Source organism: Coccinella septempunctata, chromosome X (assembly GCF_907165205.1).
Source record: "Coccinella septempunctata chromosome X, icCocSept1.1, whole genome shotgun sequence".
Taxonomy (NCBI): domain Eukaryota; kingdom Metazoa; phylum Arthropoda; class Insecta; order Coleoptera; family Coccinellidae; genus Coccinella; species Coccinella septempunctata.
Window position 1 is genome coordinate 14,482,673 of NC_058198.1, and position 16,539 is coordinate 14,499,211.

At 39.4% G+C, this 16,539-nt stretch overlaps 1 protein-coding gene and 1 long non-coding RNA gene across 4 annotated transcripts; one reads left to right on the forward strand and one right to left on the reverse strand.

Annotated features, from left to right (window-relative positions):
• Positions 1 to 1,672: 1,672 nt before the first annotated feature.
• Positions 1,673 to 3,242, reverse strand: LOC123321569. 3 transcript variants are annotated; one of them, XR_006538887.1, is made up of 4 exons: positions 2,820 to 3,242; positions 2,252 to 2,690; positions 1,908 to 2,184; positions 1,673 to 1,830 (listed from the first exon to the last, which is right to left on the reverse strand). XR_006538887.1 is itself a non-coding variant. In XM_044909239.1 (3 exons), the coding sequence occupies exons 1-2, from the start codon at positions 2,961 to 2,963 to the stop codon at positions 2,416 to 2,418; spliced, it is 408 nt and encodes a 135-aa protein (XP_044765174.1). In that variant the 5' UTR covers positions 2,964 to 3,242; the 3' UTR covers positions 2,067 to 2,184; positions 2,252 to 2,415. The 3 variants fall into 3 exon arrangements, 1 of the variants encoding a protein (XP_044765174.1); XR_006538886.1 differs by having other exon boundaries at positions 2,252 to 3,242; XM_044909239.1 differs by lacking the exon at positions 1,673 to 1,830 and having other exon boundaries at positions 2,067 to 2,184; positions 2,252 to 2,684; positions 2,825 to 3,242.
• A 9,994-nt stretch (positions 3,243 to 13,236) lies between these two features.
• LOC123321570 lies at positions 13,237 to 16,010 on the forward strand. The gene is made up of 3 exons (XR_006538888.1): positions 13,237 to 13,560; positions 15,543 to 15,789; positions 15,838 to 16,010. It is a non-coding gene; the product is annotated as an uncharacterized LOC123321570 (long non-coding RNA).
• Positions 16,011 to 16,539: the final 529 nt, after the last annotated feature.

A 16,539-nucleotide genomic window follows, 5' to 3' on the forward strand; every position in this document is an offset into this window, starting at 1 on the left:
ACTACCGGAGAGATTACTTTGACAACGGTATATGGACCGGAATATTTCGGAGCCAATTTGGCGGCAATTCCCTCTACTGCAGAAGATAAGGGATGCTCCCTTCGGTACACCTGGTCTCCTATTCTGCATCGCCAGTCCCTCCGGCGTAGATTGTAGTATTGGCTCTGCTGGGAGAAAGCTTGGGCTAATCTAGTTCGGACAAACTCATAAGTGTCGGTAAAACGGTTTAGTTTATTTGCATGCAAAGCAACCTGCGGTTCGGTGTGATCCTTTTCATCCCGGTTGGCCATCTCAGCTACATAAGTATGTAGCTGAGATGGCGTTCGGTGAACGCATCTCCCTACCAAAATTCAGGAACGCTGGGGTGTATCCGGTCGACTCCTGCCTTGCAGAGTTTATTGCGAAGGTCAACTCCTTCAGATGCTCATCCCAGGTACGCTGATCCTTTCCACAGAACTGAGCTATCATGGTTTTGAGGGTACGGTTGGCTCTTTCTACGGGGTTACATTGGGGAGAATACACTGGTGCAAAACGGTGTCGGATCCCAAGATCTCGTAGACTTCCCTTGAACAACCGGCTATCATACTGGGATTCATTATCACTAATGACGGTTTTCGGGCATCCAAACTTCAGGATTACATCCTCGTACAAAGCCTGGTACACACCCTTTGCGGTTGCTCTTCTCAAGGGCCTGGCTTCTACCCATTTCGAAAATCTGTCCTGCATCACAAATAAATAACAATTTTCCTTCCTCGAACGAGGAAGAGGCCCCACAATATCGGTGCTAACGGTATCCCAAGGTTCTCTTACCATATACGGATGCATTTTCCCCGGTGGCTTCTGTTGTGGAACCTTGTATCTCTGACACGTACCACATCTACGGACATAACGGGCTATTTCTCTGAACATTCCTGGCCAATAGTAGTTCCGGGCTATTCGAGATATGATTTTCGCTATCCCCAGGTGTCCAGCGGTCGGTCGGTCATGGTTTTCCTGTAAAATATCTATTCGGTCTTCCCTTGGAACGCATAACTTCCACGGATTGCCGAATTCCGGCTCGGTAAAGTCATCTGAATCCCAAAAATGACGGTATAATTTTCCGGACACAATAGTGTAATCGGGAAACGCTGCGGGATCCGCTCTTACCAAGGCCAATTTCCTCCTGTACCATGTACAACTTACAGTATCCTCGGTCAGACAGATGGTCTCGGTCGGTAACGGTAACGGATTTCTGGACAGACTGTCTGCTACACGGTTAAGGGTTCCTTTCCGGTACTTTATATCGAAGTCATATTGTTGTAGGAATATGCTCCATCTCGCAATTCTTCCGGTGGGAGACTTGATAGATTGTAGCCATCGCAGACTCATGTGGTCGGTTATAACGGTGAAACGGTAGCCTTCCAGATACGATCGCAGCTTGTCAATGCTCCACACTATTGCCACACATTCTTTTTCTGTAACAGAGTAATTTTTCTCTGGACCTGACAAGGTCCTGCTAGCATAAGCTATAACTCTTTCCTGTCCATCAACGGTCTGTGTCAAAGCAGCTCCCAGTCCTGCATCTGAAGCATCGGTTTGAAGGACAAACGGTTTCGAAAAGTCCGGGCAGGCCAATACCGGTGATTGTGTCAATTTCTGCTTTAGAGTCTCAAAAGCATTCTGTTGGGCGGTCTCCCATTTCCAGGTTTGCTTCTTTTTGAGTAATGCGCTTAACGGAGCCACAACCCTGGAGAAATCCTCGATGAATCTACGGTACCATGAAGCAACACCAAGAAAACTTCTCAGCTCTCGTACGGATTTCGGTGCAGGCATTTCATTTATGGCTGAAATCTCATCAGGATTGGTACAAATGCCGTCCTCGGTTACTACATGTCCCAGATATTTCAATGATTTTCTTACAAACTCACATTTTTCCGGATTTAACTGCAGGTTGGCCTCCCTGAGGCGGTGGAAAACTTTCCTTAGGTTGTCAAGATGTTCGTCCAATGTCTCTCCGAGAACCACTATGTCATCCAAGTACGCAAATGCATCCGGTTTCATCTCAAGGCCAATAACTCGGTCTAAAAGACGTTGAAAGGATGCCGGTGCGGAATGCAGACCAAAAGCCATTACTTTGAACTGGAACAGCCCACGGCTAGGGACGGTAAATGCGGTGATCGGTCGGCTCTCGGGGGCTAACGGTACCTGCCAATAACCCTGTTTCAGGTCAATAGTAGAGATATACTTGGCTTTTCTCAAAATCGGGGTATACCATCCTTTTTCTGGACAATTACTATTGGTGAGCTCCACGGAGATGAGGACGGTTCAATGATGCCTTCGGCCAACATTCGGTCAACTTCCTGGTTTATTATTTCCTGCATCTTCGGATTTTGGGGACGATAACGCTGCTTGATGGGTTCGGTGCCTGGTTTGAGTTTAATACGGTTGGATCAGGGGTGTGGTTCCTCGGAGGTCTTCGAATGCCTTCAATTCGGTTTGCAAGAACTCTTCCAGTCGGACTTTCTCTTCTCCACTCAGGGACGTCAAAAGCGGTCCTATCGCATGTAACTGTCCTCGGTTCTCTGATTCACTGGGACGGGCTTGGATAGACCTTCCATTCAGGAAACATTCGGCGGTTTGCAGGTTGATTGAAAAATTGTGTGTCCTCAGTATATCCATTCCCAGGACTACATCGACAGGTAGATCTGAAACTAATAACAATTTAGCTTCCAGGCCCAATCCGGATCGGTGCGGTATATATTTCTCTAATGGGTATGGAACTTCCGTTAGCGACGGTGGTGGTAACGTCTCTAACATAATCCGGGTTGTATACCAACTACCTTACAGTGGGCGGCCACTTCACTGCTGATGAAGGACCTGGTAGCTCCGGTGTCCAAGAGTGCAGCGAACTCCTTGTCTCCTACAAAAACATTAATAAACGGACGGTGATCAGTTGGTTTTCCTTTCTCAGGAACCGAAGACATGGTTGTTTGGAACTGGCGGATCCCCGGTTTCAGGCTGTTCCTTGGTAGTTTAACGAACACCTACAGTCCCTAGACATGATACCCCTCTTACCACATCGAGAGCAGAACAGCAGCGGCTTCGAGGTGCATTGTGATCGGAGATGACCCCTTCTACCACATCTCCAACACTGTGGCTCGGTTGGCGGTCGGTCAGATTTTTTTGGTTCGTCTCGTCGCTGAGGTGCTGCAGAGCTTTGGGATGGTTTCGGTTTTTCGGACGGTTCGGTGCGGTTCGTAGTGTTCAGGTTCATTCCAATCGGTTTGACGGTGGGGAATTTCGGAAGGTAAGATGTGGTTCGTTGATGAGACTCTTTTGGAACGGTGGTGAAGTATAGTTAGCTGTTTGCCATTTGACCAATTCGAAAACTTTTCCCTTTCGGAGCAGTTCATATATTGTGGCGGTCGGTTGGAAGGCCAGGGCGGTTTGTAATTCTGGCAGTAAACGTCGTCGGATGATATTCACCTGCTCCTCCTCGGTCGGTCGCTTTACGGTCAATTTCTGAAACAGATTTTTCATTCGAGTTACATACAACAAAAGTCGTTCATCGGTTCCTTGAGTGCGTTTCTTGATCTCCTCTAGTAGAATCTCCTCGTAATCAGGAGGAAGAAAGGCCTCTCGGAGTTGGTCTTTGAAATCTGTCCAGTCGCTGAATGTGCCTCTTCGGGGAATGTACCAGTCTCTTGCATCCTTACGTAACAACTCGTAGATGGACTCGAATAACTGTTCGTGGCTCACCTTTCTAGCCTCGGCAAGATACGCAGCCTCTTCCAGGAACGAGGTCACACTGGTCGACCCATCAAATGTCAGGCTCCATTTCCATACAGGAACAGTAGGAACGGAAAAATTGGTAGTTTTCGGCGGTTTCGTCGACGGATCTTCGGTCGTCCGTTCGATTTTCTTGGCCGTTGAGACTTCGCTACCTACTTCTCTCACCCCAGCGGTTATGGTGGGAGATGACGCAAAGGAAACTCTCCTTGTTGATTCGGCAAACTCCCTCGATAATCGCCTGGACTCAGGGGATGTTATCAACGGTCTGTGGTCATCATCGGTTTGGACGGTTGGTAGAGATTGTTCAACGGTAAATGGGAGGTTATCGGCGGGCGGTCGGTTGTATGAGGGTCGACTCTGCAAAAAAGTACGTTCGATTTGTTGGCTTATTACCCTACAAACTTCTTGGCGGTCTTGCTGCAGCCTGTTATCCTGAGTGGTCGGTCGGGATATGTCACCTTCTTCTCCCAAGTTCAACAAGTCTGCATCTCCAACGGTTGTTGAACACGGAATCAAACCTGGACCAAGTCTAGATGCGAACTCCGGTAATTCCTGGTCAATCAGCGACGGTGTGCCGGCTGACAGGTTCCCTGGAATACCACCTAACCAGTGAGTATTCTCCAGCAATGTCATAGCAACCTTCAGGGAGTGCTCCAGCTCGGTTTTCTTGTGAAGCAGACTGGCAGCTTCCGGAGATAGACTTCTCAGTCGGCCTTGAACGTGCAATAGCCGGCTCCTTATGCGCTGTAACTCATTGTCTCTATTAGCAAAGTCAAACTCACATATCTCTCCCATCAAGTCGAACAACTTGGCACCACAAACACCAATTTCCTGTGCCTGGTCAATTTCATCTCTTGGTATTAACGGAATTTCGGAATGGATAGCCCTTCTCAGTTGAGCTCTCTTATCCTGAACCGTATGTCCTACGGTGCAGCCTCGTGCCTTTAACCCCCACGTAAGTTCGTCGCTCTTCAGTCGGTTGACATCCATTTTTTACGGCACCAGAAACTCAGAAGAAATATTTACAATATGCACTCTATGGATATATACAAGAAATAAAAAACAGTTACCAATTTGCCAGTGTAGAGTATTTTGGTTCGAAAAGAAAAAAAATAAAGAAACGGTACGGACGGTAACAGGAACTACTCACAGAACAGCAGAAGTCCCTGCTCGGGCGCCAGATGTGATGGGCTTTTTCTCTCACCCTGGACGCTCCTTACCTTTGCTCGGGCACCAGTGGGGCAATCAGTGGAACCCCACGTCTCTCACAAAATCTCCAAAAATTAGAGAGCCCGGGTAGACTTGAGTGATCAGTGGAGAAGGGTAGCAGTGAAAACTAGGGTGGTAGCATCTTCTTGGTCTCTGCTTTCTGACGGTTTTTAATCGTTCAAAAAGAGTACCTACCTCTTCTGACGAAAATCTAGTTCTAACTGATTTAGGGAACTGTCTCTCACTGGCAAAAATAACTGGCAACAAAATAAATGTTTAGTCCTTTATTCCTACTGGATTAAATTATATACAGAAATGTACAAGTCTCAACAAATATTGATGTCAACCGGCGTCCTGGTCAGTGTGGGGGCGGCTGATGAAACACGGTCTCTCCAGGAAAATAAGGTTGAAATAGACGGTAAATACGGTTAAATTTTGTACGGTCACTCCATAGGAGTACGGTAAAAATAGACGGTAGTTACGGTCTGTGGGGATCCTGGCAAATCACTCCTTCTGTCGGCGGAAATCGGTACAGTGGCTGGTCGAATGGCAGTGCACCCTGTCTCTCTCTCTCTCTGTTACCCTCTGTCGGCGGAAATCGGTACCGTGGCTAGTCTCAGTCCAATTGCAGTGCTGTCTCTCTCTCTCTCTGTGGTCCTCAAAATGGCTGCCAGTCAGACAGCAGGTCGGAAGGAACTGTCAACCTGTAACTTGATCGGTAGGAAGTCGGCAATATATTAACAAAATAAGCACCAAGAATACGGTAGGAACTCCAAGTCCTACGGGGAACCCACGGCGGTCGCACGGACACAGATGGCCGGCACTCTACACAGTCTACGATCACTAGATCAAGTTTAAACGGTTAGTAAGTATTCTCAGCCATTCCAACAGACTAAAGAAAGCGGAAAATAGCCCTCAGGTATACACTACGTGAGAAACAATAATACTACAAGTGACTTGCCTTAAACTTTTTGTCTTCCTGACGTACTTTCCAATTAACGCAATCAACCTTCGGCACTTTTCTCGACAGCACGATCTCAATTAATTTCCCCCTGACCTTCAGCCGCTTCCGCGCCCTGCGCCGAAGAAGTACCTCCCCTCTCCTTGGGAAACTTGCCCCACTATTGTTCGGTCAATCAGCCGGCTCGGAAAGAAACAGAAACAACTGAAGAGAAGGAAAAACTGAACAAGTTGAAAGACCGCTCTTGACTCAGAAAATGTACGGTTGAACGGAAATAATTATAAAATATATGAATTCTGAAAACAAAAGACATATAAGGTTTCCGCTACTAATATAGGACTGGTCGGTGGAAAACAATGTCAAAATATCAATCGGTAAAGACCCCCTATGATGATATAACGGTTTTCTTCAAAAATATTTCGGTTGATAGGTCGTATTATAGAAGTATAGGTGAAGAAATTTCGTTTTCGTGGCGGGGCAAAATCTGCCTCGTCACAATATAAATATAGTACAAACAAAAATGAATAATTTCAGAAAAAATGGGCAACAACAATATATATTCTCAGCAAGTATATATCAGGAGGGTTATTGACACTTTCGTATCCTCATGAATATGACGTTCAGCTTTATTGCTTAAATCATCGTATTTTTCCCACTTCCCTCTCAATCTTTTTGCATAAGCCACGAAATGTCCTATAGAATCCTGGTCGCCCCCAATTATTTCTATTATGCCTCTCAAATTGTAAGTTCTTTGCAGAAGGGAAATGCAACTTCTAACTTCCGACAATTTGCAACATTGATCTGATCCCTTTTCATCTTTCCATTCCATGCATAGTAAAAAATCATTGATCGTATAGGCTATTTCTGTCGACATCCTCCTACATTTATGGCAAAATATTTTTCTCTTCGAAAGAGAAGTTTGAACACTTTTTTCGATATCATCCTTACCACTGACTGGTACAGAAGCAGTACGAATTATTTCTTCATAGTTACAGCCATTACAGAAAACCCTAGCAGCTTTACACCAAGGTAAAAAATTGGTTTTCATTAAATTCGTTAGCAGCTCTGTAAGGGTTGTGACACACGATATTACCTTCAAATCATTAGGTAAACTTTGTTCTTCTTGAACTGCTTTCATAAGTTTACATCTTAAGTCATAAACTTGAGCAGTCATTTTTCCAGACACTAGTTTCTGGAAAATAGAAATTATGTAGTTTTCAGCAATTTCCTCACCTTCAGACCAGTTCTGGATTGTTGATCTGAATTTAGGTGAATCAAAAAATGCACTACTTAAAATTTGTAGAAGAGAATCTATGGCACATGTATTTGTGATGACATATTTCGATCCATTTATTTTTATTTGTTTCAAATCACTTGCATTAGCGTTTCTCAAATGGGCAATTGATATAATTTGAGTTTTTTCTGCAAAATAGATTAAAGCCCATTCCTTCTGCGGTTCTAAATATGATTTTCTAGGGCGTTTTTTCTTAACAATAATAATAATAATAATAATAATAATAAAGTTTATTAATCCTTTTCGACATTTAAAAATGTATAGGACACGTCATTTAAAATATTATACATAAGTATATGAAGAAAGCAAAGAGATTTAATGAACAGAGTCCTTAAGGAACTCATCAACACTATAGTAGCATCCGTTATTTAACAGATACTTCACTTCTCGCTTGAAAGACCTTCCATTCATTGACTTCAACCTACTAGGCAAATGATTGTACAATTTTATACCAACAAAGCTAGGTGAGGTCTCATATTTAGCTGTACGATGTCTGGGGAAGGCAATGGTATCAGAGTGACGTGTTTCATATCCATGAAAGTCAGAGCATCTTTTGTATTTACTGATGTTAAGGTGGATATAATTTAGGCAATTAAGGATGTAAATACATGGAATGTATTGCCTCCCCAATTTTCAATAGATAAGTCCTATTCTATAGCTAATTTGTCACAATTTTCCGATGGCTATGAAGATATTTCAACATTAGTTGGACCTGTTGAAACTTTGGAACTAGCAAGACGCATTACTCCTTCGATGCTGTCGACATGCCTTTTAATCATGTCGTCTACCCTTATGAGTAATTGAAAATTATAAAAAATTCGGTTTTTTATAGTATGGAAATTACTTTTTACGCTGGCACTGGAACAGGCTGTTCCACTTTTTTTCAAGATAGGTGTCATCACTGCTGTCCAAAGCGGCAATAAGTTGTGAAACTTTGGTTTTCAGAATTGAAATAAGGATATTTTGCTAATCAAATTCAATTTTCACTCTTTATGACACACTTATTCCAAATGATAAACGAACGAACGGAATCATATTGCATACTTATTTTTGAGAATACGGTCCAGGTAAAGCTCAAAGTTACTACAGCGAATACTTCTTGAAAATCGAAGTTGACAAGCTCAGTATACTGCGAGTAATATTGAGCTGTCTTTCCATGACCCCCTCGGAGTGTTATTCAGCAGAACTCTTTGTAATGTTCAAGCAATTTTCGCAGTGAGTCAGGCAAAGCAAGGCGTTCATTAACCTCACATGAAGTATTCATGACTGATTCTGAATCTTCATTCAATGTCTCGAAAATATTTTCACTGTCGGACAAGTTATTTCCATTTTCCTTTTTTGCTTGTGATAAATATTCTTCGAAATGAAGAACCTGTAAAGCACCGGAAAGCAAACGAAGTAGCCGCTTGTAGCGATTAAAATGTTTGCTGTCCAAGAAGTTGTTGGTTGATCCTCCTGCTGCTCCATTAAGCCACTAGACTCAATATACTTTCCAATGGCTTTAAAATATGCCATCTGCATGTGAAATGCTCCTTAATTTATAAAAACATTTTTTTTTTGTATATTGAATTTGCATGGCTAGTTTGGCAATTGCTTAATCATATGTGGCAATAATCTTTTCTTGATGGCAGTTTTGTGCAACTTTCTCAGTGATGTTTCCTGAACAACAGCTAATGATGTCGGAGAATCGTTAACACACTCTGTTAATTCCCGAAGGTATTAGTATTATTATACTATTCGCTTTCTGGGAGCTGTACGTCATTTCAGTCTCGATTTCTTCAGCTAAATTATACCCTATGGTATGACCATACCTGTTCAAGATGGTGAGAACTTTTCTTGAACTTGTGATTGACTTCATCGACATGCCAAGGTTAAGATGTTTCTTGGGTTTTACTGTACCTTTAGAAACAATATAAATTAAATCACTACACACTGATTTAATTTTTACGAGGTCTTCATCTGAATTTTGCGACGGACATCAGGGCCTTGTACTAAATCACACACGAAATTGAAAAGGACATCCTCCGCAATCAAATTCTTCTCCGGTAGCTTAGTACTTTGCAGAAATGTTATGCTGTTCCGCAATTCATAAGCGACGTCTCGAGAACGATTTTGTCGCGATGATTCCAACATTACGATTTCACCAGCTAATCGCGCGGTGTCCATGTCACGAAGATAGACGATTTTTTTTTTCGGTGTACCTATCGAGTACTCAATCGTTACTCGATCGCCAAAACCACTGAAAATTTTTCCCTCCAATTTATCAGCTCGATAATTTGGAAATCTTCATCGCATACTTGACCTTGACCAATTTCTCTGAGCAAGTATTTATATCGACTTAATAAAGCTGTGAGGTACATAACACGTTTTTTAGCTATAATTTCTGTTTTTATTATAACAGAAAGAGAGTTGAATGCTAACTGATGCAACTGTCTCATTTTTATGCCAATCTGTCTGCTGTGGACGTTCATCAGCTTGTCACTTCAGTGCCATTTGATTAGCTGAGAAGCAAATAGAGTGATAAGCAATCGGTTTGTAGTTCACTAGTCTTTGAAGGATTTCATTGTCATTTATTTTTTCAGCTATAGTTTTTATTTGGTTGCTTCGGATTGTGGAAATGTAACATAAGCACGACGTTTACCAACTTTTTTTCCACATGTCCGCAAAAAAGACAGACTGATTTTCTATTCGTTATTGTGGTTGAAATAATATCCTGTGTCATCGAAGTACACTGGAAATGATTAACCTCCGGAGCAGATGAGGTAGTTGGTTGATCGTTCAAAACACCAGGACTTTGCTCTTCGTCATTCAACACTGTAGTTCGTTGATCGCCAATCTTAGCACTTTGTTCTTCCTAAAAAAAATCCGATTGAAACAAGGTTTGTTGAATAATTCAAGATTCACATATATTTCTGCTTTATGATTTACATCACTACTTATTGGAGGAGTACTACTTTGTTCATCGAGATTTGAAGGCAGCCTTGGAATCTGTAAAATATAACAAATATTGCATCACAAACAAATGTTTATTCTTCACATTTGCCGAAAATGATAAAAATGAACATGCAGAAGGTTAAATATCCTGAATGTGCATTTTAACTTTTTTTTTCATTATTTATAGTTAATTCGGAATTTCAATTTTTGACCTGTGTTACGTATACCCTCATAAATATTAATTTATACTTGAAATATCAGAATGTTCATTATTTGCTCAAACTGATCAGCAGCAAATTCAATATATTTTTGATTTAAATATGATATTCCTTCAAACAAGACAGAAAAAAAGAAAAAACAATCGCCCATATTCATGTCAGCCGAATGATTTCATTGTCCCTTTCAAAACGTCTGCCTACATGATTAATTCTACCTTCCTGAACAATATAATACCTCCGAATTTACTAGAAAATATTCAGGAGACCTTTTTTATATGCAGAAAATATAACCTTATATATTTTTGAGTTGAAGAAAAAAAATTACTTACGGTGAGAGTTTTACAAAAATCCTGAAATTCTTCGTTATCTTTTGCTATACTATCGCATAGTGATCGGTTACGTCTGAACGAATAATAAATGCCTTAGTCCTATCTTTAGTGGGATATCGACGTCCAAGAAAAAAATGGTCCAAACAAGTACCGCTAGAAGGTCTAGTCACATTATTTATGTAGGAACTATAGCCGAAAGAACTGAATAAGTTCTTATACTCCTCCACAATTTCATCGCTTGATAAAAGGTTAACGTTCATATCACCCACAACAACATGGTAGTCCCATTTTCGCGATTTTTCAATATAATGTGATAAGTCCATATTAAATTCCTTTTTGGTGATAAATTCCCGTTACCTTGACTTTCTTTCCCATCATTTGTATTTCTATTTTCAAAACTTCTATTCCTCCAACAGATACTATTTTCTGGCTGTACTGTAGATCACTTCGTACATATACAATAACACCGTTATTTCTGTTATAAGAACCACCATTGTATAGACATGTGTATCCCCTGATTTTCAAAAGATCCAGATCTGGAATTGTGAACGTTTCCGTTAAGACTATCACATGAAAGTCTTCGGGATAAGTTCTCAGCAGTAATCTGAATTCATCGAAATTTTTCTCCATGCTTCTGATATTGTTATGTATAAAATAATGCGGATAAATTCAGATGCATACCACCTGACGATATGAATATCGACAAGTGTTACGATCTTAATTGAGCTAGCCAATTTGCCATCGTCAAGGCCCCCAAATGGGGTACGCTCCACCGAAGAAAAGCAGATGCTGACCATGGTTTCGGCCTTATTTGGCCTCATCAGAGCAACATAGCATTTTTCTACGGTGGAGAACGTTTGGAATTGATGGAACTTTATTCAATGTTGTCATGTTCTCGTGGGTATTATTTACCCACAGCGCCATCCAACATGAAACGGTATCCGATTCAATCCCCCCCAGATAGAAACCAAGACGAAGACAATAGCATATGTTCCATATTTTCCCTAATTCAGTACGCCGGTTCGCATTTGCGAACGTCGGACGTATGATGGGAAGTCTGAAACGCGCTCGGTTCACGGCAGTGTACGATACCGGCGATACAATAATGAAGAAATATCGTGCCTAAACAGGGAGGCAATGAAGTTGAAGCAGAACAAACATGGGGGTGCCATTTGAAAAACAAAAGTTAGGGGTGGTTTCTCGGGGGTTGTTTGTCAGGGGGTGGATTTTGCTATGCTGCATGAAAGAGCGTATGGTCTCCTACGATAAGTATTTTTTTCAATTTTTTTTTTCCGCAGGTAACTGAGATATTTGCTGGCCTAAAAGCTCTGGGACACCCGGTATATTTAGCCCGGTATGTCTCCACCTCAAAATCCCTCAAATATTGATCCATATGAAAGAAAAGTAACTATTCCAAACTATAATGAAGTAAACCAATCAAAACCCGTTAATCGATTGTGAAAAACAGTTGGACAATGAAAATTCCAGAAACCAAATCCAGAAAACAAATTCACAATTTTAATCTTTCACTTTTTGTTGGTTTTGGGCGTAATTCAAGACTTGAAATAGTTAGATAGTTTACAATAAACACGGAGAGTTGAAAAGAACGTCTTCACTTGCATATGGCTACATGTATACGAAGTGAAAGACTTTTATTATGCGTTCCACAATAGTTAGTTCTAAAATTCGTGGACGCTTATCATTCGAACTTGTGTGGGTTACAAATCTTTACCGTCAGATAAAAAAATATATAAAATGCTACGATCTTTATCAACGAACAAAAACTTCTATTTTATCGTGTCCCCCTCAAAGTAACATCATTCCGACAAATCGAAACGATATGGTTGCTGTAGATCTATTCGGTCCTTTAATAAGATCTAGAGGAGGTGCACAATATTTATTTGTATTACTGAATCTTTTCACTAGGTATGTTGTGTTAATGCCTATAAAAAAGGCTACAACACGTTCACTTGTATCGAAGATGGTTAAAGGTTACCTCCCTTTGTATGGACCTGTAAATCGTATATTGTGTGACCGAGGAACTCAGTTATCCCGAAAATTTGGCAGAATACTTTTAAAAATGAAAATATACAAGGTATATAAACCTCTGTTTATCACCCTCAGGCAAATCCTTCTGATCGAGTGATGAAGGAGTTGGGAAGGTTGTTCCGGACTTATTGCTCCCAGCAACACACTCGTTGGGCATCTGAAGTTCCTAAAATTCAAGAACTTTCAAATGAAGTAGTCCACGAGCCTACAGGATACTCACCAAGTGAACTCCGGATTGGTGGACCTAGGCTAAAGCTATTACCTGATGAGCTCGTCCCACAGGAAGGTAGGATCGAGCTAACTTTTGATACAAAGCTCAGACTTGCGTCTGTGTGTCTTTCTAAGAAAGCTGTCAAGAGGGCTCTTCGTCATCCTGGTAAGAGATTCACTACTTACAATGTAGGAGATCTCGTTCTCCTCAAGGCTAACAACACGTTCCACTTAAAAGCTTATACTGTTCCAACTTATGCTGCTGAAAATTAGTTTTTTCCTAATTTATCCTTGCACAAGATGTACAAAAGCACCCTGTACTGTGAATGTATGATGGGTTGTCTGAAAACCAGGCGCTCCATTTTGATTAAAATCCGAATCTTGATGGAACCTTATCGTTTGTCCATGTGTGGTGTTCTTTTCTTTGTTCACTTGATTCATTTCATCATTTACGAATCGGCATCTTCACGAGTGAAAAATCTTAACTATTGAAGCTATTTAATTGAGCCTTTTATCGAGTTCATTTGATTAACTTGTTGTTATAACGGTGAGAATACCACTCTTGAGCTTGGTCAACATTTTCAGGTGAGATTGATAACTTAGTAATGTGAATTTTGTATCTTTATGTGATAAACGTTTTCGGATTAAATAAATTGAGAATTTGCTTTAAGTGCCTTAAAGTAACAACAAAACAATTGACATATTATTATTTTTGGTCGTGTTTTTAATATTAAGCAGGAACTCAAAAATTAGGTTTTTTTCGTTATTTTGGGAATATATAACTCTCTTCAATTGAATCTTCATTTGGAATCAGGAATCGTTCTATACGAAGTTGGTTATTACTTTATTTTTTATTGAATATGTATTCTGTTTCACCTGAACATTTTTTCAGTCAATAATATGTTCTTGTTCGCAAAATCATGTATCATCAGTATTTTCCTAACAACTTTCATTTTTTAGTTATGAAGCAAACATAATTATATTACATATATTGGACTGAAGTAATCTCGAAAACAAGATGGAATTCAAGTTTTTCTGAAAATTTTCATGTTGCGTTTGTTAATACGATTCTGAAATTTCTTGCAGATTTTCATTAGATCGTGAAACAAACCATTATGAAATATTTCGAAACCTGAGGTTGTTTTTGAAAAAAATTGAATACAATTATATATACATACATATTTTTGAAAAGCTCCCATCATGCCTAATGAATAATGAATAAATATATTGAATTGATGTGGCCGGTAAATTCATAATTGAACTTAAATAGATTATATAATACGATATTCAAAAACTGAGTTTGCAACCACACAATAGCATCTGAAGATGCTATTTGTGATAGAGAAACACGTGTCGTGGTTTGAAAACTCATTTTGTGAAAATCGTATAATCTGTTTTAAGTTCTAATGAGTATAGAAAATAATGTACGGGCTGTTTCATTAAAAAAATTATATATACATATTTGCTTCATAACTGAGAGACAAAATTATTAGTGAAAAACGAACTAGGTCACTGGATACTACGATGAAGATTCTAATAGAAAAAGTTTCAAATTCTTTGATAAGTTTCAAGATAACTGAGATAGGAAGGGTGCATGAATACTGATACTTTTCAAAAATCAAGACCTATCAGAATTCTGCTTGCGTGACCTTTAATTTCCTAAAAAAGTAGAACACTATCAAGAAAACCGCAAACCTCAGTCTTCAAAGATAAGGTAGTAACCCCCCCCCCCCCAAACGGGTTAACTAACAGTTGAATAATGGGTGATTTGAAATAAATTTCACAAAACAGCTATGAAAGAGATGTCTGATATTGATTTACAAATGCTAAAATCATAGTGTATCAATCGATCGGATTTGAATGAATACTTATAGCGGATTCCTTTGATGAAATAAAACTAATGATGAACTAGGTCTTATGGAATTATTTCTGAATACTCGGAGCGCACCAGTATAATCAAATGGAATTCGATGGAATTCGTTATATATTCTCTTTTTTTAGCATCTTTCATTAAACTCCTTTGTTGCTTGTATGTTTGAAACAACAGTTGAAGCAACTGAACGACCAGACTCAGAACGTTTAAGGTATGTCCACAGTTTCCGGTGAGGTAAATTGATCAGACAATAAGTGAATAATGATTTATTAATTACAATCTATGTTCATATACTAAATCGAACCATACCAATAAAAATAACATTTCCATATTTGGTCACAAATGGATTCGTGAAGTCCCCGGTTGTTGCACAGTTTTCCTTCCAGTCAGCAGATTTCGGTAGGTGCCGTGATCCACTTCGATTGGTCATCAATTTGAATTATAATGAACTTTTCCATCTGAAATGAATATCGGAATGAATAATTTGAAATAATGTTCGAATTTCGAACACCTTGATAGTGAATTCCATTTGTATAACTGTGGCGCACTTTGTACATATTTCAACCTCCAGTGCAAGAATCTCAAAAAAACCTCATTGACTAGAACACTGGAATTCGCTTCTGAAATCAATCTATATGTCTTGACTTGACTCATGATTTTTGTTTAACAGAAAGCTTTCGCTTTATTATTTCAGTTATTTGTCTCATTTCCTCTTCTGGTCGAAGCTTTTTGTTCGCTAAAATGAATACTTGCACAGTGGTGAAATTTCTGAGTTACCACTCAGTAGAACCTGTTCCTACGAAATGGATTTCAGAGGACTACTGTTTATGGCCAAATGACACTAAAGAAACATTTATTGTTCAGAGCAATAAAGATCTGTGAACCGTCCCTACCATCATGGGAGCGTCACAAAATAAGTACTTTCAGGAATGCAACCTATGGTAATGAACATAAATTGCATTGGCTTGTTATGTATAATAATTTTCTAGGTGATTACACCATTGCTAGAAAAAAATGTCGAAGAGCAGAGGTGACATCTGATCTCAATTCAGAAAATGAAAAAAGAAAAACCAAAAAACCAATGAGGCTGATGTCCTTTTCAACGGACTCAGATTCAGATGATAGTAGATTCTCTTTGAGTGACGAGGGTTCATCTCTACCAGAATATATATATATATATATATATATATATATATATATATATATATATATATATATATATATTAAAAATTATTTCACAAACTCCTGAATTTTCATTCACATAATTTTTTCAATTAATTTGACTATTTTTCTAATATGTTGTATAAGTTTTCCTATATTCTCATGTGAATTGAATTGAATTCATTACAACATGGTAAATTAGAATTATTTTCAATTGCTCATCAATTAATATGATGAGTTTCATTTCAGTTTTGCATTTTTACCATATTTTCACACTTTTTGTAAGAATATGTAGCTATAAAATAGAACTTATCAGTCGACCAAATCAATGAGCTATCCACAATTATATCATAGAGGAATTCATAATGAAATGGAACATTCAAATTTATATACACTGGTCCCAATAATTACCGTTGTATCTATTTTTGAAACGGTCCTGATATGTACCGATAGACTAACGAAAACTTATGGGTACCGGTCCCAAAAAGTACCGCTGCATTTAAAAACATATGGGGACCGGTCCAATAAGT

Bases quoted from the DNA above. Each gene is read 5' to 3' on its own strand.
- LOC123321569 (XM_044909239.1), bottom strand. From the start codon at position 2,963: ATGTCTTCGGTTCCTGAGAAAGGAAAACCAACTGATCACCGTCCGTTT. The intron at 2,685-2,824 runs GTAAGGTAGTTG...TATTAGTTTCAG, and splicing joins CAGTGAAGTGGCCGCCCACT to ATCTACCTGTCGATGTAGTC.